The following is a 24,038-nucleotide window of genomic DNA, read 5'->3' as shown; positions in this document are numbered from 1 at the left end:
CTAGTGTAGAAGTTATCCAATGGATTAGTGAGAATGGTGGCATTTGTGTCTCGGAAGGAATGATACCCAGGATAGAAGCTGACCAGTTCATAAGATTTGCATTGGTCTAAGCTGCTGTCCAAGTGTCCAAGGATGGAGATCAATGAGGCGCACACACCCCCTTCTGATTAATGTGTACTGTGTGCATCGTTTTGTGGATGGCAACCTGCCAGAAGGGCTGAAGGAAAACCCAGACACGGTGCTGGTCAAGAAGGGAAGAGGAGCAAGAATGAATAAAGAATAAATTTCTCAAGAGTAAAATGCAAAATCTTGGAAGTGTCTTTTCTTTTTTTCTTTTTTTTTTTTTTGAAGCACTAAAGGCTTTGACAATTATATGGTAGCTTGTCAATGTCATGTTCCTTGGACACTGTGCCAGCAGAGAGAACTTGGAATTAGAGAGATCAATCTTCTTGTATCCAAATGTCTTCCATTTAGATCTGGAGCAAAAGTGGAAGGACGGGCTAGTGATTATGATTTCTTTCTGTGAGTGATGCCTTTTGGCAGGGCTTCTGATTGTAATGTGGTACTTGTAGGGCAAGGCTCGTCTCAACCACAAATTGAAAAGAACAGTTGGCTTTAAGTGTTCTAAAGAGACATTGATTTCTGCCCCATAATTAAACAAGTGTAAATGCATCACAGCACAACAGCTTCTCTACAATTTTTCTTGTAGTACAGCTGTTCCAAGACTTGGTTTTGGTGGAAATCCAAAATGAGAAGAGGTTTCTGGTGGGTGTTCCTGCTTTTCTTAGCTGTCTTGCTGTTTATCATCTATGGATGGCTTTAACAAGAATGTATCTGTAAGAACAGTATTATAGGGTAAGTCTACAGGAGGAAATGGACCCACATAGCTGTTCTTGAATACCTATTCTGCAATAGCTAATCCAGAATGACTAGTTTTCCATATGGACATTCTATTCTGAAGGAAGTGACTTTATTCAAGAATATTTACTGCATTTATATAGCTGAGTACCTAAGATGGAATAAAATCACTTTTTTTCTGGAATAAAGTGTCCACACAGGATAGTTATTCCAGGATAGCTAAAATATACCGGAACAACTGATACTGATCAATCTCTCCCATGTAGACAAAGCCATAGTGGTCCTTAAGATGTTTAAAGTGTGTTGATATGCATGAGATTGCAAGTAAAATATGTATATAATTAAAAATTCATTCTTTTTATATGTCTTCAGTTCTTTGAGCTGTTAGGGGCCGTGTTATTAAGTTTTTTATCCATAACCATGAGGGCTAAGACCTTAAATTTCATTTTTTTTAATGAAAGCTGAGATTTTCATGTAACTGCCTGATTCCAGTGGCTGGGGCTTTAAGAAAAATACCAGATAGCCCAAGACTTGCAATAAATGGAGCTGTAATTTTTTTTGGCTTTTATAGCAAGTGGCCACTATTGTGTTGTGATTAGTATTGAAGAACTCTCACTCAGACTGAAATGTTATTGCGAGTAGCAGGTGACACTGTATTCTTGGATTGCCTGCAGTGGGATCTCAACCTTCTTCCTTTTGACTGCACGAGGGAGTTCTTGCATCATGATGTGCACCAAGGTGCAGTTGATGAGATGGAGATGTGTTGGCCCCAAAGTGGATTGCTGACCAACAGCTTCCAGGACAAGGTTGCAGGAAAGAACCATCAAAGCTAGGACTGTTCCATGCAAATCAGGAGGAGTTGTATATCCTAGCAACTGAGCTGACCTATAGGAGTGTTTCACCATTGTACAGAGGACATGTTACTCCTGGCAGCTTGCACTTTCTTCTACTCTGGCTGGCAGGTCAACGAGAGCCTTAAAAAGTGTAACCAGTTTTCTTTCAGGGAAATGTCAACATTTGTACTTTGGGAAACTGCTTTCCAGGTAGTCTTTCAGCAGCCTAGCTTGGGGGTTACTCTAAAATCTCTATTTATGCTATATAACCAAGAAATCCCCCTTGGACATTACAATTTGGCTAATCAGAATCAAAACCACAAAAGAAATTGTTATGGATATAGTGACTTTATTAATGCAGTTGGTACTTGTTTGAAAAGAACATGTCTGTCCTTGAATGAGGAAAGGGAAGAATTCTGGTGTGATTGTCATTATTACATTCCATCCATTCCCCATAGCTTATTGGATAGGAACTTACCTGTTCAGAAAAGCACAGGGAAGTTGTGGGGCAGTCACAGGGTGTTTAGTTGTAACTTGGCGTCAGCTGAGAAATAGAAGAGGAGAAAAGTAGCATGAATCTGGCCACCGAGCAACACTGGAGGAAGAATGTCCCTCAAATGAGCTGCTGCAGGGCTACTGGGATCAGGGGCGGCTCTAGATATTTTGCCAGCCCAAGCAGGGCGGCATGCCGCGGGGGACGCTCTGCCAGTCGCCGGGAGGGCGGCAGGCGGCTCCGGTGGACCTCCCGCGAGCGTGCCTGCAGAGGGTCCGCTGGTCCTGCGGCCCGCTGGTCCCGCGGCTTTGGTGGACCTGCTGCAGGCGTGCCTGCGGGAGGTCCACCAGAGCCGCCTGCTGCCCTCCCGGCAACCGGCAGAGCGCCCCCCGCGGCATGCCACCCCAAGCACGCGCTTGGCGTGCTGGGGCCTGGAGCCGCCCCTGATTAGGATGTTCGCAGTGGTAAAAGAAGGTAGCTGGTTTCAGAATAAGCCCTCTGAAGGGAAATGAATTAAGCCTCACTCCACCATGGGGAGGAAGTGTAGTGTTCTGTTCCCATAATAAGGCGAGATAGCTGGAGCACAGAGAACTCTATAGCTTGTCAGTAGTAAAGCCAGGGATAGAACCCTGGCCTTCTGATTCAGTACCGGTGCCTGTCGATAGGGACCTAAGAAACATTCAATGAAAACAAAATAATCTAAATAGGGAATCAGCTAGCACAAATATAATGGCATCCTAAACCTAAAGAACTTGTGCAGGGACAAACCACTTGGGCCTTGAAATATGGTCTCTCCCCTTCCTTTGACTCCCCTGTCCCCTGAAAAATCCAATGAATACAAAATAGAGAGGTAAAAACAGGATCGCAAATCTGAAAAGTACAAGTGAGGGAGCCCAAAGCCCGTCATAGATAAGCCTGAAAAAATAATAATAATGGCACATGGATGATGAAGCTTTGGGAATACCCTTCTGACAGCTCAGGTTTAAATAGGTAAGGGGAAAAGAAATTGATTTTCTTATATGTTTGGTTTTTTAAACAGACATTTTGTGTTGATTTGTGGTCTTAAGACATTTTATTTTTATTTATTTATTTTATTTATCTTTGTGGCTCACCTTTAAAAAGCCCCTATTTGTGGAGTTAGTCATTAAAAATATCATACCTTAAATGTTCCGTCTTTTAGGTCTTGGTGCCACTACTCAATCTGTTTCTTCTTAAAAACCAATGTGTGCAGTTGCCAAAAAAGCAGCTATTTTTCCAACTTGGCTACTGCCCTGGTTACAAAACTTCTGCAAATCTTCCTGGATTTCTTCTGATGTGTGCGCTGTATTTAATGTCCTACACTACTGTCTCTTTTTTTGACTTCTTATCATGTACAGCTTTGAAAGAGCTGTTAGTCGGTGATGCTTTCTCGCTTTTAAAATGCCCTAGAAAGTGTTCATTCTCTGCAGCATCTCTCATAAATTAACATGGGTGCTTCAGCAGATTTATTTATTTGTATATGCTCAAAAAATGGCAGACAAGATGGGAGAAGAATCTTTTATTGCACCAGTGTTTGCTGGTGAGAGAGACAGCTTTCAAGCTACACAGGGTCCTTCTTCAGAGGACATGTCCACTGCTGTGACGAGTTTACCATCCAATCCTTGTTTACAGGTGAACCCCTGAACCTGCCTCATACCCCATTGGCCCATTAGGATTCACTCAGGCAGAACATATGGGATTAGGGGCTCTAAGTGGCCAAAACGGAAAGAAGACAACAAGGAAAAGGAGTGGATTTTGAGGAAGGGGAGGACAGTAGTTGCACAAATGCTTCTTCTTTCTGTTCATGCTTCCTAAATGCAGATAGAGGCAGGTGCTCACTGACTTCAGACTGTGATGACAGCATATTGTGTTTATTTCAGCCTAATTTATTTATTATCTATGCCCTTAGCTTGTGAAATATCTTTGGGAAATCAAGCTAGAAGGATAATGGTGGTAATGTCTGGCAAACATTTTGAAAATCCTTGTTTCCCATTCTCTTATAATGAAATGTGCACTTATTTGTATTTGACAGGAATAAGTTGTGTGTTTGTGATGTGAGCAGTGTCAAATATATCATGTCTAATCGTTTCCATGCATTTAAGTGACTGTTTTTTTGTAAATGATGTGATAAGTGACAGCAGTGCATAAAGCTAGCAACCGTAATTGATTTTTGAAACAGAAGTTTTTTGAATGTTCAACTATTTTTAGTAGATTTTCTTCCTGGAAATTAGTTTTAGTAAATAACGTGCATCAGTCTTCTGCTCAAAAAAAAAAAAAAAAGGGAGACAGCTTGGTTTAGTGGATGAGATGTGGAAGTGAGAATCAAGAAACCTCAGTACCATTTCCAGCCCTGCCATTGTCTCTGTGGGTCACCTTGGGCAAGTCACTTTCAAAGTTACCCATTTGTCAAATAGCCGGTAATGGGGCTGTGACAGTGCTGCCCGTGGGAGCCAGCTGAGGTCATTCAGTCAGGGTGAACTGCAAACAAAACGGGACAGACAAACCCCAAACGCTGGTGGTTATTCTAGTACTTAGATTTACCAAGCCATTACAAAACAGCTTCTGTACTACCTCACTGGTTACTTAGAAGTTTAAACCACGCAGTTCCCTTAAAGTGCCCAGCCTCAGGCCTCCATCCAGACACACCTGTCAGATATGATGATGATACCTGAAAATCTTACTTCATCATATAAAAGAAAAGGTTCTTCCAATCCCAAAGGATCAGCCACATACCCAGGTTCAATTATAACTTAGATCTTACTCAAAATACACGCTATAGCCAATTCTTATTAACTAAGCTAAAATTTATTAGAAAAGAAGAGAGAGAGTGTGTTGATTAAAAGATTAATATACATATAGACTTGAATTCAATTCTTGAGGTTCAGATACATAGTAGAGGTGAGCTTGTAGTTGCCAGAAGTCCTTTTAGAAACAGTCCATATGTTATAGTCCAATTTCCATACTCAGGGTGGCTCCAGTCAGTGACTGGGGATCTCAGTCCTTATGGCTTAAGGTTTCCCCCTCTTGAAACCCAAAGCAGATCTGAGATGAAGAAGGATCGTGTCCCAGACTGCTTATACATTTCTAGCAGCCTTTCGGCCTGAGAAAACAATAGGCTTAACTCCTTCTCCCAAACATCCTGGCAATTAGCACAGAGTAATTTATCCATTAAACAATTCAGATACAGGTTACCACAACCTTCAAAGAGACACATAGACAATAATACTATTTCACTCAAGTATCATCTTAAATGTTAATATTCCTTTTTTGATCTTTGAATTAAAACTATAGCAACAGACAAGACTTGTTTGCTTACATCACAAGACCTGAGCAAACACCTCCCCTTCTACCTCTAACAATACAGACTTGCATTTCAAAGCTCTATTCATTTACATATCTTGCTAACCAGTTCTTAAGGTTCACCCACAGGTCAGGTCAGTCGGTAAGGTGAGTTAATTATCTCTTTCTGGCCCTGTCACCTTTTCATGAGATATTAAATTATACTCATAACGTCACAGGTGCTTACTTCACCTTTTGTAAAGCACATTATGAAAAGTGCTTTACTCCTGCAGTATCTGACATGTCCAGGAGAAAAGACAGGGTAAATGCATTAGTCTGTTTTAAATATATGTAATAAAAATGTGTGTGTAGTAATCTATAAGTAGTTATCCATTCATTCAGTGCCTTGATACCTTTAGATGGGTAGGGTTTTCATTCCCATTAATTAGCAGTCAGTCTTGTTGGTGGCTTTGAAGCATTTCCTGTGCGGTGCAAGCTCACATTGGGGTTCTGAGTTAATTTTCTGATGTGTAGAAATGCGGTCTCCTGCCACAGCTTTCTCTCTTCCCTTTCTCCCCCATGTCTCTCTGACCCATTGCTTTACCATATAATTTCACTAAGGAGATTATTGGTATCGGATTATTTAAATTACAAGTCGTAAGGCGAGAAGGGAGTTTTATTAAAGCGTTGAGAGATGTAAATCTAATTTCAAATTGCAAGAGCTTTAGGTCTCTGCCTTTCCAAAACAGGCTTATTCAGAAGACAACATTTGAGCATCAGAGCTTCAGATGCTATGCATTGTTTGTATGTTTCACTGTTTATATACTCCTGTTCCTTTGCAGCTCGGCAACATAATTGCCCCCAGAATACACTGGACAGAACATTCGCCTGGTGGCTGGATATTTCTTGCAAAGCTTATTCCTTTGAGTGATGAGGGAACATTCAAAAGGTTCAGTTGCTCATTTCAGATTAGCACACCCAACTCTGCATACTCATCCTGTCTGCTTATCTGACCCTGTTTTTCTCCAGAATGGGTTGGAACTCAGAAGAGAACAGTCCTCAGTAGATTTCTGTTGCTTTCATTTGGGCCAGAAATAGTGGGAGCCTAGTCATCCAAGTACAGTAACTCCTCACTTAAAGTCATCCTTGTTAACATTGTTACGTTGCTGATCAATTAGGGAACATGCTCGTTTAAAGTTGTGTAATGCTCCCTTCTAAGGTCGTTTGGCAGCTGCCTGCTTTGTCTACTGCTTGCAGGAAGAGCAGCCTATTGCATCTAGCTGGTGGGGGCTTGTAACCAGGGTGGACCGGCAGCCCTCTATCAGCTCCCGTCACCTCTAAGTTCCCTGTGCAGCAGCTGCCTGCAGTTCAGCTGTGTCCCTCCCCCTGTGCTGCTCTTGCCCCGTGCCTTGGAGCTGCTCCCCGAGACTCCTGCTTGCTGTTCTGGGGGGAGGGAAGGAAGAGGAGGGGTAATGTCAGGGTGTCTTCCTCACTCCTGTTCCTGCACCCTGCTTACCCCATCTTCCATAGAGTTGGGCTCAGGACGGAGGGAGCTTGTAGCAGCTGCGGTCTCAGCAAGCTGATCTAATTAACAAGACCAGGTACTTAAGGGAAGTGTGCATATCTCCTTCCATTCCTGCTGCCATGCAGAGTGAGAAAGTTAACCCTGGAGGGCTAAGCCAATTGCTAGTTCATCATTTAGCAGTAAGGGAAATATCCCACCCTCTGACTCCTCCACCTCAACCAATCTTCACAATCATCATCACTGTGTACCAGTATTAAATTGTTTAAAACTTATACTCCGTGTATGTATGTATATAATATAGTCTTTTGTCTGGTGGGAAAAAAATGTCCCTGGAACCTAACCCTCTCATTTACATTCATTCTTACAGGGAAATTGGATTCACGTAAAGTCACATTTTTCAGGAATATAACTACAACGTTAAGTGAGGAGTTATTGTATCTTCTCAATGTATCTGCTTCTGGTCCCCTTTGGAATCAAGCGGTGCATGGAAGTAGATTTGTGAGGGGCCAGAGGAGAAATAGAGGAGGTGTTTTGGGGGAGAGAGTTCAAGTGAAGTTAGTGCTTTGTATGAAAATCGTCACATTTGCCTGTTTATAATTAATTAACTTTGCTGTGTTGTTCATACATTAAAGATTTAATAATGTAATAAGACCACTCAGGATGCACCAAACAAATATGTTAGTCGGTTTTATGTCCCTTCCATGTCTGACAGCCTGGGTAACGTGAGCATTCCCCTTCTCTGACTTGCCATAGCTTCCTTCCCTGGTCCATCCTGCGCTACTCCAAATGGAGTCCTGAGGTTTGAGGTTTGTCATCATTCGATTTTTTTTTTAAAGCCCATTGGTTTCTCTCACCATTGTTCATCCACAGCCTCCCAGTATCCGCATGGGACTCTCTAGAGGCCATTCAAGTTATTTCTAAACTGTCCTTCAGGGGCTGCTGCAGACTCTAAGGGCATGTCTACATTGGAACACTGAGGGTGCGTCTAGACTAGAAATACAGCAGAGACGCACCTGTTGCTGTAGTGTAGACACTTCCTACAGCGATAGGAGGGGTTCTTCTGTCACTGGACTAAGTCCACCTCTTTGAGAATTCTTCCATTGACCTAGCGCTATGTACATTGGAGCTTAGACCAGCTTTATGATGTCACACAAGGCGTGGCATTTTTCGTAGTCCTGTGCAAGGTAGTTAAGCCAACCTAACTTTGTAGTATAGACTGGCCCTCAGGAAAGTTAAGCTACATTAACTGAAGGTGCGAATTTTAAAATACATCAGATAAAGCACATCAAGGCGCCCTTGCCCCTGTGTGGACGGTCTCATTCAGAAGTAAAATGGCCTTAGTTCGCTTTAGCATAACTCACTTTGGAATTCCTTTGTAGGCAAGTCCGACATGGGAAGCAGAGACTGACAGTGGAATTTTACTCCATCTTTGCAGCACAGTGGAAACGTGCCCAGCCAATCATGCTAGATTAAGCAATTTTCTACCTGTTTTCTGAATTCGTGGGATGGCTTGCCACAAAATTGAGAGCAAGCTCCTTTTCATATTCCATTCTGAGCAGAGGATAGACTTTACTGACAAGCTACTTCATCTGCCTCAGTCAAACTCCACTCACTTTGTGTTAGTTTTACAGTTACGTTTAATTTCCAGAAAGTTGTAGTACTGCACTAGAGAGTCTGAAATCGTCTGAGAGATTTCAGTACACAGACTTAAACCTTGATAAAGCCACCTATAGCACCAGATGGAAACACTTCCTGAATAAACTATAAGTAGTGGATTTTATCGGATTTGTTCCGTGTTTTGACTAATTTTCTAAGCCATTTTCCACTGTGATTTGCAATAAAGGGAGGAAGGGTTGTGGTGGATTAACATCCAGACCCTAAAACCTAGACAGCTGTCAGTCACCCCCGTGGCATCTTTCCAGCTCCTAACTATTCAGTTTTCTTACTCTAGGGTCAGAGCCAACTGTGTTTTAGCAGTTACTTTTTTCTCGTTTTCCCGTCTCTATCTCCGTGTTGATTGACATTGTACATAGGGTGCCCATGTAATTTCATGATTTCTATCAGGAATTCAGGATGCCTGAGGATCTGAACCTAAAAAGAATAATCTCCCCATCTATAAAAACAAAACAAAAAAATTCACGGAGATACTATGGAGAGTGCATGTCCAGTCTCTGGGACAACATATCCTGGGGCTCAGTAGCAACCTATCTGGTTGGTTTGGAGTTTTACTGATGGGAATAAAAAGAGTCCCATCCTGACTGCCATACTGGGAAGCACATGATTTGACATGTGGTCATAAATAGGGAGGAGGTGAGTCCCAGTCTCTGTTTTAATCGTTGGGCATCTCCATGTTTTGTGTTTATAAATTGGAAGAAATTATAAAAGTTCCAAGTGTAATTGGTGTTACTGTTTGTTGCGAACCAGCCCTTTCCCCAAATAACAATCCTGGTGGAAAGGCGGTGCTTTTATTTTTGGCAGTATATTTCACATATCTGGAAAATGGGGCAACCTGTTTTCTTTCTTGGTGGTTCACTTCATATTAGCATTCAGCAAAAGCAGAACTGATTATAGACAATTTAGAATGCAAATGGGGGAGTGCTGCTGCTTGCCAGATTCTAAGTGAAGACAGCTAAACCAGCACTAAAACTATTCCTATATTTAACTCTCCTCAGGCTTGTGAGAGCTGCTCTCAGAAGTGATCAGACCCTCAATGGGGAGGAGACCAGCCATATGGTTTGAAGTACTGCTTTAGTGTGGGGTGGGAGTGAAATGGGCTTACAAATATGAGAAAGTAAAAGCTCATTTGCTTTTTCCCCCAGACAAACAATAACAGGGAGACACAGCAGTGTAATTCCATCACTAATGCAGCCAGCTGTAAGGCCCCCTCAAGCATTGTGTGCTCTTAACTTGAAAATAAAAGAGAGTTTCTGCTGTGTGTTGACATCTTAGAGGAAATATCACCAAATGAATTGGGGTTATGAGACTATGCACAATCTCTTCTGGCTGTGGGCACCTGTCATCCCTCTTATGCCATTGAGCCGAGGAGCTAAAAGTATTGGTTTGGGGGGCAGTGGCTATGAATCTTTGTCCCTCTAAATGTACAGCATGAATAGCAGCTTATGAACTTCATACAGCATAATGGTCTCACTAATGAAAGGTTCAAGTCTCTGGCACAGTGGATGTTAAAAGAATCAGTTCAGTAATCTATAATCATGTTTAGCATGACATTTCTTCTCACTGAGCTAAAGTGTGAGAAATAAGCTTCATGCAATGCCCTGAAATTTTACCCTGCCCTCGGAGCAGAGTGTATTATAAATCTCACACAGCAGTGAGTGGGGAAAGGCGAGGTTGCAATTTCTGAACAGGCATGATTCCTTGGAAGTGAACAGTCCCTGGATTCGCAGACACAGGCCCTGATCCAGGAAAATACTTAAGCACATGCCTATGTCCCCTTAACTTCAGTCGGACTCAAGCGTGTGTTTAAAGTTAACCATATGCTTAAATGTTCTGACCAAAGAAGCTTTTCTGAATCTGGGTCAGCCAGAAATCAAAGTGAAAAATGAGAAACAAACAAAAGGAGGCGATGGGGAAACTCGCAGGTGAGTAGGAATTGACATCAAGGAGCAAATTAGGGAGATCAGCTACAATGAACAGATGTGACTCTTACTTTTCAATGTGTATTTTCAGCACATTGCTTAGCTTTGCTATAAAACCAGCCCTGGTAAACATGAAGTCGGCACCATCAGGCTTCATTAATAGTTATTTTCTGTTTCTCGTTTCTATGGTTTCAATAAATTGCTGAATAAAACAATTTACTTCTGCACACCCTTCTGGCATTCTGGAAGCAACGTGGAATAAAACATACAACTTCTTTTGTTGTTGTTGTCAGTATCGAGGAGTGTGATGCTATTTTTGATGTGATTAAGTATCACTGGTTCACTATTGTCCTGTAACTTTAGAAGTCTGTCTGGGAGCTCAAGTCAAATACCTTACTACTTGTTTTATCCTGGGACAATGGTCCAGGAAGCTAATTTAATTTGTATTGACCACCCACTAGAGATGTGATCAGATGCGGTAATGGCACACAGCCTCCCTAAATGGTGTTCAGTTCCTTGCTAGCCAGCTGCAAAGATTTCCTGCCTGTGAAATTAAACTGCATCCTGAAGAAACATGCCTCTGTACTTTTTTTTTCTTAAACATTAACTATTTAGGTCTCAGTCCTGCAAAGAATTATTCATTGGAGCTACTCATATATGTAAAATTAACGTGTAAGTTTTTGCAAGCTCAAAGCCTTAGAGTTTAAGGATATATTTGCTCTTACTACATTGGAACATGTTTTTTGAGGCGATGGTTTGTGAAGCACTACCCTGGCAAACCTTTCTGTATTTACACATCCGAGTCACCCTTGTTCTGTCAAAGGGGGGTGCCCACTATTCTGATGGAGGTTGAGGTTAGAGAGAATCTGGTGAGTGTAGACTCCATCCATACATTAATCTGTTAAATTTAGTAACTAACAGTAGCCTAGTTGCTCTCAGGATGTAGAATCTGTTCCACTAAAAAAAAAAATGTTCTCTTCATTTGTTGTCTTCCAATTCAGCGCACACTACTGCTCAGTACAGTAGTGTTTGCTGACCCCAGCAATTCCTGTCTTGTAAATTCATGTCTTTTAATTACGACTGAGAGACACTGCATACCTGCAGCAGGCCAGTATTTAAGGATAAGATCTCAGGGAGGCATTGTCATTAATGACAATGATCAAGGAGTGAGGCATGTTGGGATGACTTCTTGTCCTTTGAACAAGTAGCCTTCAGGACTTTATGGGAATATCCTGTTAAAATGCAGCTGACAGAAACAAATTACAGCAGTGCAACAATTTTTTTTATTTTATTTTTTTTTTAAACAGGTTAACCAGACGTTGCTCACTGAGGGCTTGTCTACATCAGAAAGTTGCAGCGCTGGTGAGGGAGTTACAGCGCTGCAACTTTGAAGGTGTACACATCTGCAGGGCATCACCAGCGCTGCAACTCCCTGTTTGCAGCACTGGCCGTACTCCCGTTTTGTCTCGGGTGTAGAGGATCCAGCGCTGGTGATCCAGCACTGGTAATCCAATGTAGACACTTACCAGCGCTTTTCTTGACCTCCGTGGAAGGAGGAAGCCTCTGGTAATCAAGCTGGTCTCCTTTCCCGGTTTGCTCTCTTGTTCCCGGAACCCCGAGCAAGCAGGTCTCCTTCCCTGCGGTTTGCTGGGTGGCTCCGGGAACGCGAGAGCAAACCGCGGCGAAGCGGGTCTCCTTTCCCAGTTTGCTCTCTCGTTCCCGGAACCCCGAGCAAGCAGGTCTCCTTCCCTGCGGTTTGCTGGGTGGCTCCGGGAACGCGAGAGCAAACCGCGGCGAAGCGGGTCTCCTTTCCCGGTTTGCTCTCTCGTTCCCGGAACCCCGAGCAAGCAGGTCTCCTTCCCTGCGGTTTGCTGGGTGGCTCCGGGAACGCGAGAGCAAACCGCGGCGAAGCGGGTCTCCTTTCCCGGTTTGCTCTCTCGTTCCCGGAACCCCGAGCAAGCAGGTCTCCTTCCCTGCGGTTTGCTGGGTGGCTCCGGGAACGCGAGAGCAAACCGCGGCGAAGCGGGTCTCCTTTCCCGGTTTGCTCTCTCGTTCCCGGAACCCCCCTTGAAGCCGCCCAACAGCGCTGCAGTGTGGCCACATCTAACACCACTTGCAGCGCTGGTTGCTGTAAGTGTGGCCACTCTGCAGCGCTGGCCCTATACAGCTGTACTAATACAGCTGTAACAACCAGCGCTGCAAAATTTTAGATGTAGACATGGCCTGAGAGTCATGTTGTTAACTTGCTGAGAGATAAAGAGCCACCTCTTTGGGCTTCTGAAATACTGACTGATGCTTGTGGTATAAAAGTGGAGTTTTAATACGATATTGGTTGTCTGGAGCTTTAAACATCATAAATGATTTAGACAGAAAATAGCTAGTGCTATGGATGAGATTAAGGGGCTGGATTTATGGCTTCTGTAGAACCTCTCTGTATTAACTGCCATAAAAGTGATACCTGCACTTCCTTGGCAAATAAAATTTGGATTTAACAGCTAAAAATAGCAAATTATGATACTGAAAAAATTAGGCAAATCCCAGGTTGTAAAGTGGACAGTTATCCTCAGCTGGCTCAGTAGTATATGAGAACATTTTAATAATTGTCAGGATAGGATGGGCTGTTTTGAGGCAATAAGGTCTCCTTAGTTCACTTATTTTGGCTGAGATAAAATACAGCCATAAATGTAAAAATGTTTGTCTTATTTGAGAAAGAAACTTTGAAGAGGTGGGCATGATACTAGTAAGTATTCAGTATCTTTTATTGATTTTTCATTTTGTTTTACCCAGCTTAATCTTTAAATAGAGAGCTGCTGGACCTGTGAAGACTGCACATCCTTGCATGCTGTCCTCTGTCTTGGTCTGAGCAAAAGGGTGTTTATATAAAGTTGTCTGTATTCTGCGTTGGTGGCCCCTTTTGTGCTACAGGGGAAGGAAGCCACAGTCTGGAATCTAGATCTCCATGGGCAGTCTTTGGCCCATTGGCCGTATTTTGGACACTTAATTCCAGCAGATCTACAAATTTACCTCTTTGATTTAAAAACATAAATAAATAAGGTGACAGGTTCTGATTTTCTTTGGTGATTGATTCTCAAATCCCACTTCACCCACTGTATCATATATCTTCCCATTGTGTGTATTGACTGTTCTTATGCATCTGTCTCCAGTTTTAATCCCTGGCTCTTTCCCATAGGCGGCTTGCTGGTTCAGGGCCTAGGATACTAGTCTAGGTCTTGGGAGACCTGGGTTCGATTTCCTGCTCTGTCACAAGCTTCCTGTGTGACCTCGGCTAAGTTACTTAACCTCTCTGTGCCTCTATCCCCCATCTGTGCAATGAGGATAATAGCACTGCACTGCCTCATTATATGAAATAAAGCGCTTGGAGATCTGCTGATGAATGCACTATATAAGAGCCTGGTGGTGACCTTGAGTAAGTCACTTCTCCTCTGTGATTGTATTCTTCTGGAATTCTTATACTGCCTTCATCACTGTCGTATGTGAGCCCTTTCCAGTCATGCGTTAAGTAACAGGAATAACATCTGCCATATGTTCGTTGTTTTTTCTCCTCATCTCCTCTGGGGGAGAATTTCGTGTGCAGTATAGTTTTGTAGGGAATTTTTTTTATAAATATATCCATGCTGCTTTTTGTTTGCATTGGAAAAGGCAGGTCAAAGAAGTGTACTCTGCACATGGAATGGGACATTGTGGGAGCTGGGTTGGTCCTTAGTTCTTGCTTCAGTTTTCCTGTTTGTAAACTGGAGATAACATAACCTTACCTCCCTCAGAAGGGTGTTGAGAGGATTAATTGTTTTATAAAGTGCTTTGAAGCTGCAAACTCCTGTATTAGTGCTGCAGTTGTTATTGATTGTAATAGGCCATGAAGCACTTGGAATATGGGACTTGTCTATTGAAGGTTTCACAAAAGTAAATTACACCTTGTTGCTATGGTAGCATTTGCTTCCTTGTCTCTGGATGCAGCAGAATGAAAACTTAACCCTTTGAACTGCAGTTACCCAATTTACTGCATGGTTATGAAATGTATTTTGTCAATATTTTAAACTTGGAAAATGATATACTTAGGGGCAGATGTGCAGCTCATGTAAATTATCTTAGCTGCACTGATTTCAGTTGAGGCTCTGTCCCGTAAACTCTACCACAAATAGTACAGGCCCTAATCCTGCCATCAGAGCTGTGCTAGTTGACTCTTGGGTCTCTGCAGAGCCCCACTGCAGCCACTAAGCTCTAACATTTTTGACAGCGTCTTGTAGTTTACATTTTCACTGGCACATAGTCACATCCCCTGAGGGGTGGGCACAGTATGAAAACCTTGTTAGGTAGGCAGAGGGAACAAATGGGTTTTATGTAGGTCTGTTAGAGTTAATAAGGCAAATTTAGTCCTGGTATAACATTACTCGCCTGATCTACACTAGGTAATTAGGTTGGTTTGACTACATCAGGGGAGTGAAAAATCCACACCTTTGACCAGCATACTTAAACTGACCCTAAGATCCCATGTAGACAGGCTAGGTTGACATAAGAATTCCTCTGTCAACCTAGCTACTGCCTCTCAGAGAGGTAGATTACCTACATCAATGAGAGAACCCCTCCCATTGGCGTAGATTTTGTGTGCACTGAAGTTGGAGGAATAATACCAGAGGTGAACTTGTTTCACTCTGTTTTTAAACTGTTCTTTGCTAAAGCTTAAAATAAAAATAACTGGGCACCCTTTATTTACACCCACGTATTGCATAAGGGAAGACCGGTAGCAAAGAAAGCAGTACCTCCCTTTGCTTCTGCTAGGATTGTCATTGTATGCTCCTGATCAAAGTGGTCTGATTTGGTGCTTTTCTCTCTGTATGCAGGGCAAGAGCTGGATTGTGAAGCGCAGTTATGAAGATTTCAGAGTACTCGATAAACATCTCCACCTATGTATCTATGATCGGCGTTTCTCTCAGCTCTCAGAGCTACCTCGCTCCGATGCCCTGAAGGACAGTCCAGAGGTAAAATGTGAACCCTGTTAGCAGATTAAGGTCTGATCAGACTCAGAACTACTACAAATGAACAGAGGATGGTTTGGGTTTTCTTCACAGCTTTTAAAAAGCAGAAGTTTTTGGATTCTGGATTAGATTTTGGGAGTTGATTAGAAAAGTAATTGGAACAGCACATTCCTCCTCACCTTAGCAAAGTGCTTTGCAAATTAGTATAAATTACTGCATTGCTAAATGCAGAATGGTTATGGAGAATGCAAAGAAAGGAAAATCAGACTTTTAATCTATTCTGTACTCTTAATTACTTAGATCAGAATTTTACTGTATCTTTGGAAACATTTTCAATTACATGGATATTTGCTGACTTTAGTAGTGATGATTTCTAGGAATATTGAGTGGTTAAAGGGCTGTAATGTTTTAAAGGCGGAAATAGTATTTGGGATAGTAAATTTATATCTGTAAACCACAAATTGCTTTGGGTTTTATAAAAATAAAATATATGTGCTAGTTACCTGTAAAAACTCCTTGGAACTGACATCTGGTTGGATAGAATACTTCTACCCTGGTCTTCTATGCAAAGCGGATAGTATTCCTCTTCAGATTTCCAACCTCATGCTCAGTCTTTGTTTATCATTTCAAGTGTTTATTTGTGTCCAAAATCATCTGCTTGGAGGAAGCAAGTGCATCACTCTGGAAGATTGGGAGAGAAAAATAATATGTGTAGTTTGCAGGAGGTTATTTGAATCAAACAAAAGCATAATCAAACATCTCTGTTAAACCTCAGTGTCTGTGTGAAGAACATGCATTACAGTGGTGGACAATGCCTATTGCTTCATTTCACAGGTCACTTTCCCTTAGGCCTGATGGCTGCAAGCACATGTCCCGTTGCGAAGGCATGAGTGCAGAAAAATCCTGACTATCAGAGTCAAGAGGCCAGTGTTGCCTACCCTTAAGCCCTGTGACTGAAAAAGGGGGGAAATAAGAAAACTCAAAGCCATTTCAGGCATATAAAGCAAAGTCTATTCTATCTGTAAATCTGGATCTATACCCCTTTAAAACCAAATGGGAAGAGGGTGGAGAAAGGGGGGACAATGGGTGAAATCATTGCTCCATTGGAGTCAGTGGTGAGGTTTTGACAGTGCATTCAGCGAGTCTAGGATTTCACCCAATATCTCATCAGGGAACCTACACTGGTTGGTTGGTTTTGTATTGGATGCAAGATATTGCTGAAGACAGCGTAAAAATAATAATCTCCTCCATGTGACATGGGAATGGAGCAATTAAACAATAAATAAGTAGAATAACATGCTCCAAGGTTAATTTTGTGGCATTCTCATCCTGTAGGCATTGGCTCCACTGGCCTTTCAAGACTCATTATTTTCTGCATCAGTTGCTGGCAGTGGAATTTGTACATTTTTTAAAGTAATTCCCAGCATTGGGAGGTTAATGTAGGCATTGGGGAGAGGAGGTGGGAATTACACTCTGCCTGGTGCAAGCTTGCCTCATGTAAAATATTGTGGAAATTACAGTAAAAAGGGCTCAGAAACCACATATTTCAAGACCAGTCTGTAAAAATACTCTTGGTAGCAATTTGGAGTCCATAAGAGCCTGGCGTGAGGAAGGATTTGAGGATCTACTATTTGTGATGAATAGTCCTGCAAAATGCTCCATACTGGTTAGACCCCTGCTCCCACATAGAGCCCTTTTGACTTCATTGGGGCTCCATGCAGATTTAGAAGGGACCATTGGGTGCAGCCAGCAGGACCCAGGACTGTTATCTGACAGCGTGGGGATACAGAGCCAAATTGTTGTCCCATTGACACTGGTGGAGTGTTGACATTAGTTTCAGTGGGATCAAGGTTCTGAGATTTGTTTTTGGATCACTGTCTTTCCAACACACCTATTGTAGGTTTTATAGCATGAGGTTGGATACAAAGTATCTATGTTCACAGGAGATGCTGTGACATCTGACATACTGCCACACCTCAGAATGTGGTTTTGCAGATGTCTGATGTCTCTCATTCTTTCTGATTTATTTTTATTTCGAATTAAACAGCTAAAACAGATGTTTTATGTCAACAGTGTTTTATTTGGTCTTGGAGATTCCAGGCCATCATGGAACTTCTTAATACTATCTCCATAGATTAGATAGATAGAAAGTGACCCAACTAGCACTTCTTTGGTGAAAGTCATTTTACGCTGGCGTAAGGGACAGTCCTAAGGATGTTTTTAAAGCTCTCATTTATTGTTTGAAAAATGAATGTTTCACCACTCTGGCTTGCCACGTTCCAAAGCACTTTACATCTGTGGGGAAATGGCAGCCTCTGTTTTGTTTTACTCAATGGTTCTCAGATGTGTTGGATTGTCATAATTGAAATAATCTGTTTGGATGTGAAATGCATAGCAAACAGAGGGCTTCAGGGCTTAAAATATTTTGGCGTTTGCAATTAGCCTTCACTGAGAAACCTTTCTCATCTTACATATATAGAAATGTGTAATTCCTGGAACAATATTTGCACTGATTTCTCTCCTTCTCCAAACCTTAGAATCCCATTGTATTAGGAACCCCAAACTGCCCATTTCTCCCTCACCAGTGAATTTGCCAACAACTATGCCAGCTTGGAGAACGGGGCTCCACTTTTGTATATCAACAGAATAATTATACTCGTTCTTTCTTTTCCTCTGCAGCTTGTCACCCAGATGCTGATGGCTTACCTGTCACGGCTCTCAGCCATCGCAGGCAACAAGATCAACTGTGGGCCTGCCCTCACATGGATGGAGGTAGGGTGCAGTGCACAACACTACTTTTCATGTCCACCGCCTCCCTCTTGCGTAATCTCCACAGCCTGCCTCTTGCGTAGTCCTTATGCCTGTGCACAGTGAGTGGAGAGAAGCTGTGTAGTCCAACTTTGTGGAATCACATCCCGGTAATATTTTACACCCACTTTGCACAAGTGGCAAGGACTACACAGCGCAGGGGAGAATCAGACCCCAATGTTAAGGATTAGGGATTTTTTCCTCCTATTTGGATTTTGTCAGCTGAAAGACAGGACAGTCTTACATTGTTTGATTACAAAGTAATAGAAGGTAGCAACTCAGGTGATACAGTGATAGGGTCAATGTGCTACCTAGATAAGACAAGTTCAGCAGTGGACTGAGACTCCAGGTCATAGGCTGCACTAGATGCACACACCTCTTCCTGCACTCATTTCAGTGGGTACATATTGCTCTTTAAAAGGAGCGGAAGTTGATACCTACTTTGCTATTTTTGGCTCTATATTTTTTGAAGACAGCTGCATCGAAACAGCCAATATTATCTACTCTGCCTTGCCATCTCTGCTGTTAAATGGCTCAACAGAGTTTGCATTGTGCGCTCAGCAGTCCTGTTTATGTACTATGAATTACAGCTGTAGCACTGCTTTCTCTGTTAATTGTTTTGTGCCACCTCGAGCACTCATACTTAAACCACCAGCCTTAGTGGATAGAGGGAGGAGGAAAGAATGGGATTAAGCAATCAAGATGACCTGCTCTCTTTTGTCAACAGTCAAGAGGAGTAGGGGTGTATGTCGATCTTCCCTGGTGACGTTACTGTATCACACAGGAAGAACTGTTGTTAGACATCACAAATCTTGAGAAATGCACCAGCTAGCATGTTCATGTAGCTAAATTTTAAATGCTTGTAATAATCTGAGTGCGTGGATTTTTCAAGCAAAAAAACCCTTTAGGTTAAGATGAGGTGTGGCAGATTTTCAGCACAAAAGGAGAAATGATCAGTGACTTTTAGAGGTGAATGAAACTGGAGAATTTACTGGAAATTAAGGTTACAACTCAACAATTATGTGCATTAGTGAAAGTGCTCTAATAAAACTTGAGTTCTCTTGAACAACCTTTCAAATTAACTGACACTCTTACAAAATTGCCTTTCAGATGGCTTTCCAGATGGGAACAATAATCTGAGTTTTAAAAACTGACTGGGAAGTGTAGCAGTGGGGGGAAAAAAACCAGCGGAACCATAATTTCTTACTGGAAGTTCAGATATTATAGAAACTGGCAGAGGAGTAGCCTAGATTTTATATTTTCTCTGTAGCTTTTTTATCCTCGTTATCCCTCTTGTGATTAAATTCCCTGCTTGTAAAGCATTTTTGTCATCATTCCGTTATTTTTCTAAGTACTCGAAGAAAACGAGTACAATGTCATGACAGAGTGGGGGGAGGCGTACACATTCATTGTCATGTTAGTGTTCTGTACAAAAATGCACAAAGACTTCATCCTCAATGAATGGTTGGGAAGGAGTGATGTGACCTTCTGAAACTTAATTTATTAACTGTCCTTCCTCTTCATTTCTATGTATTCTGTGCCCTACATTGTCCCTCCACACTGTTCTCTTCAGGGGGCCCCTAAACTGTGCTGTCTTTGTGAATCAGCTTGAAATCCCTGCCACGCATGAGCACCAGTCAAGTTTATTCACAGAGCCACATGTCCTCAGCTGCCTCACAATCTACCCTGCTCTTTGTTGCAGATTGATAACAAGGGGAATCACCTGCTAGTCCATGAAGAATCATCCATTAACGTGCCTGCCATTGCGGCTGCCCATGTTATTAAGAGATACATTGCTCAGGCAGCAGATGAACTGTCCTTTGAGGTAAATAATTAGAGGAACATACATTCCTCATTGTCAAATGTAGAAGAGGAAATGCATCTGGTAGTGTGTGTGTGTGTGTGTGTGTGTGTGTGTGTGTGTGTGTGTGTGTGTGTGTGTGTGTGTGTGTGTGTGTGTGTGTGTGTGTGTGTGTGTGTGTGTGTGTGTGTGTGTGTGTGTGTGAGAGAGAGAATGCAAAATAAGGGGACAGGGTTTCAAAAGAGCTTGGCATGTTGGGTGTATGTTGGGCTCTGCACCCTTTTGAAAATCCAGCCAGATGTTTCCCAGTGGGGCTGTTGGGTGCTGAGCCTTTCTGAAAATTGAGCCCCAATTGTAGATGTTGATTGCTTGAAAAAATCTCCATTGTCTCTGCCGCCCATTGAGCTGTGCAAGTATGTGGTGACAGTTTGCTTGTATGCGCTGTTATGATGGTTGGAGCTTTGAGAGCATTGCACACAAATATAAAGGGCAACACAGTCCCTGCCCCCAAGGTGTTTCTCTGATTGCAGCTTTAGTCATGCCACTTTGCAGGTAATACAGAAATTTAAGGAGTGTTGGGGGATGTATTCAGATTCACTACTCAGCACTCACTACTATAAACAAACAGAAGGATGCAAATTAAATAGATTATATCCCTCTTAAGTTACAGTTTATACAATTTAGGGCATAGACTATTTGGCAGTGTTTCAGTATTAATAATAGCAGTAAAATGGTTTTCACTAATATGGCACAATCTGTTTGTCAGTCTCAAAGACCTGTACAAGCCAATAATTTAGCTTGGCAACAACTATCGAGGAAGGTAAGTTTTTGTTACTAGTCTCATTTTGCAGATGGGAAACTGAGGCACAGCACATTTGCAGCTTGGCCAGATTCACATAGTGAGCAAAGTGGAGCTGGGATTAGACTACAGATCTCCAGTCTCCCAGTGTTGTGTTCTGACCCCTAAACCAGGAGACCATGCTCCCTTGCGATATTAAAAAGATTTTTATTGTCTAATAAACATTTTAAAGAAGCTAATTCCCAAGCCAACCTTTTTTGTTTGTTTGTTTCTGAATAGTTAAGAAATTTGGCTAGTTTCTGGCGTCTCAAGTTTCTGGGGTGGTAGTGCTGCCTCATGGATAGAGCAGTGGGTGGGGACTCAGGAGACCCAAATTCTATTCCCAGCTCTGCCATTAACCTGCTGAGTGACCTTGGGCAAGTCACTTCACCGCTCTGGGCTTCAGTTTCTCCACCTGTAAAATAGGAGTAATGATGCATATCTCTTTGTGAAGCATTTTGAGATCTAGTGATGAAAAACATATGGGAGCTACCTTATCATTTATTATAGTGTCCAGTGCAGAATTTACTCAATGTCAGAAAAAAGTATCACATGCTGCGGGACACAAGTCACCCTCCCACCAAACTAGTATAAGCATCTAGAATGAGTTCCGCCAGTGTCATTTGCCGCCATTGAAGCATCAGTGCAAGCCATTTCTCTGGTTTTGTATTTGTTCTTTTCGAGAACGGGTCCGAAAGGAATGAGGAAAGCTTCAGAAAGTCTCCTCGGCCACCTTGTCCCCTTTGGTCTCTTCCCATCCTGCTGCAGTAACATGACACTGCCGTATTACTTTGTTAGCTTCCTGATTTAGAGGAGAATGTCTTTTTGTCTTTGTCAGGTCAGGAGAATTGAGTGCAGTTCTTGACTTTGGGAGGGTGAGGAGATGGCAGCAGTGAGAGATGTAAACACATAGCATACAAGGGGAAAAACGAGTTCAGCTGTGTGAGAACATTTCCCAAGGAATTTCATGCTTCAGGGCTTATTTACCCCAGTGCACACTGCACTGCTTAATCAGAACACGCCTGCACCCATTGGCTACTTTTAAAAACTCCTTATGAATACATTGAAAGGATGCATCTTGTAGGATTTATAATGCATTAAGTCTTGTACTTCAGTGGTAAATTATACGAGGGTAGATGCCTCAAGGCAGATAATGGCTTTAGGATTTCATGCAGAGCAGAAGAATGTGCAGTCACTCTAGTAGTGCCCTGTCTGTCTCCAGCTACATTGTGGGTGGTATTTATGTTGCATTTCTTTTCCAGGTGGGAGACATTGTGTCCGTTATTGACATGCCGCCAAAGGAGCTGACCACATGGTGGAGGGGCAAACATGGATTTCAGGTATGCACCAGGTGTTAGCTTTGAGAGAGCAACATGAATGGAGGTTTGAGAATCTAGTCTTTGGTGCCTGTAGGATTTACACGGAACTGCCAATGCTGCTGGTATTGCTAATGCCCATGACTTTTGATAGAGCTACACAGTGTGTGTCCCTGTGTTGGCTCCCTGAGTGAGGAAGGTAAGGTGTAAGGTGACTTCCCCAAAGTGAGCAGGGGCTGGGAACAGTCTAGCTAGGAACGGAGGGATTGTTCCATAGGAGTAGTGGTGCCACCTGCTCGAAAGGGTCCAAGATAAGGATGGAACCATGACCCCATAGTCTCTCCGCACTGTCTGGCAGAGCTGGTCTGTCATTGGTGAGGAGTCTACATTGCACCCTTTCAAAGACCATTGGAACTACTCCGCCAGCGCCAGGGTGAATCCTGACTGAGTCCTCACATGTTGCCTTTTATTTTCCCATCATTTGGACCAATTACATCTAGACTTGGAAAAGCAATGTACAGGATTCAGAGTGATCCAGTGGATAAAGCATGGGACTGGGACTCAGGAGACATGGGTCCTTGCCCCAGCTCCGTGTGACAGTGGGCAAGTCACTCAATCAATCTGTGCCCTGGTTTCTCTGTCTGTAACAGAGGTAATGATTTAATCTTGGCTGCCTTTGTAAAGTTGATGAAACATGCTACAGAAGTGATGCTTATTGTTTTGTTACTTTGAGGATGAGTTGTTGCCAAACAAGTGGATGGGGCCAGATGGCTGAATTTTCTGATCTATGTGACACTGAGAATTGTGTGCATACTTACTCTCTTTCTTGACGGTAGATCCTCTCAGTTTGTAGGAGAGATTTAGGCTGAATTTTCAAACTTCCTGGGAATTAAGCATCCAAACCCTATTGAAACTGAATGGGAGTTGGGTGACTAACACTCTCAGGGTATGTCTACATGAGAAACACTACAGCTGCAGTGCTGTAGTGTAGATGCTCACTACCGAGATGGAAGGGGTTCTTCCATCACTATCATAAATCTACCTTTCCAAGAGGCACTAGCTAGGTCAGTAGAATAATACTTCCACTGAGCTAGCACTGTCTATACCAGGGCTTAGGTTGGCTTAACCACATCTCTCAGGGTTGTGAGTTTTTCATACTCCTAAGTGACATCACTAGATTGATCTACCATTTAGGTGTAGACCAGGCCTTAGACTCCCTTGAAAGTTCCAGCCTTACAGCAGAACTCTAGCTCTTGCTTTCCAAACACTAGCACAACACTCCAGTGTGGACTTGCACAATATGAAATTAAGACTATGGTGTATGAAAAAGGAGAGGCTTCGAAGGGGAAGAGAACTTATTTTCCATTTCTTTGTGCTGCTGTCCTTTGAGTTTTACCCAGAAAGCTTCGTTTCAAACAGGCGAGTCCTCCATCCTTCAATTGTTTCACATTGTAAACTGGCGCAGTTCCCCCTTTGCTCTGAATAGAAGGCGCACACACTGAATAGGGTCAAAACTTACCCACTTCCTGAGGTTTGCATTTATTGTTAACTTAAATAACAACAAAACGTAAACACCAGCATAAAATTTCTCCCCCAGCTGGGCAGTTCATTGGGATTTCCCTGAAAGGGCTTTCTAGTTCACACTGTCCCAGAGAGAGACTCTAGTCTAAACCCTATCA

The 24,038-nt window shown here is 42.5% G+C and overlaps 1 protein-coding gene across 7 annotated transcripts in view; it reads left to right on the top strand.

The window, feature by feature from the left end:
• Positions 1–24,038, top strand: part of ARHGAP32 (Rho GTPase activating protein 32) — a 409,701-nt gene that overhangs the window by 278,046 nt on the left and 107,617 nt on the right. For all 7 annotated transcript variants that reach the window (XM_030538283.1, XM_030538282.1, XM_030538279.1 and 4 more), the window contains 4 exons: positions 15,462–15,599; positions 18,276–18,368; positions 20,107–20,229; positions 22,306–22,383. In XM_030538283.1, the coding sequence (XP_030394143.1) occupies positions 15,462–15,599; positions 18,276–18,368; positions 20,107–20,229; positions 22,306–22,383 (432 nt within the window). The remainder of the gene's footprint in view (positions 1–15,461; positions 15,600–18,275; positions 18,369–20,106; positions 20,230–22,305; positions 22,384–24,038) is intronic.

The sequence above is a fragment of the Gopherus evgoodei genome, chromosome 19, assembly GCF_007399415.2.
Source record: "Gopherus evgoodei ecotype Sinaloan lineage chromosome 19, rGopEvg1_v1.p, whole genome shotgun sequence".
Taxonomy (NCBI): Eukaryota; Metazoa; Chordata; order Testudines; family Testudinidae; genus Gopherus; species Gopherus evgoodei.
The sequence above is the reverse complement of the archived record's forward strand: the minus strand, read 5'-3'. Positions and strand labels throughout refer to the sequence as shown.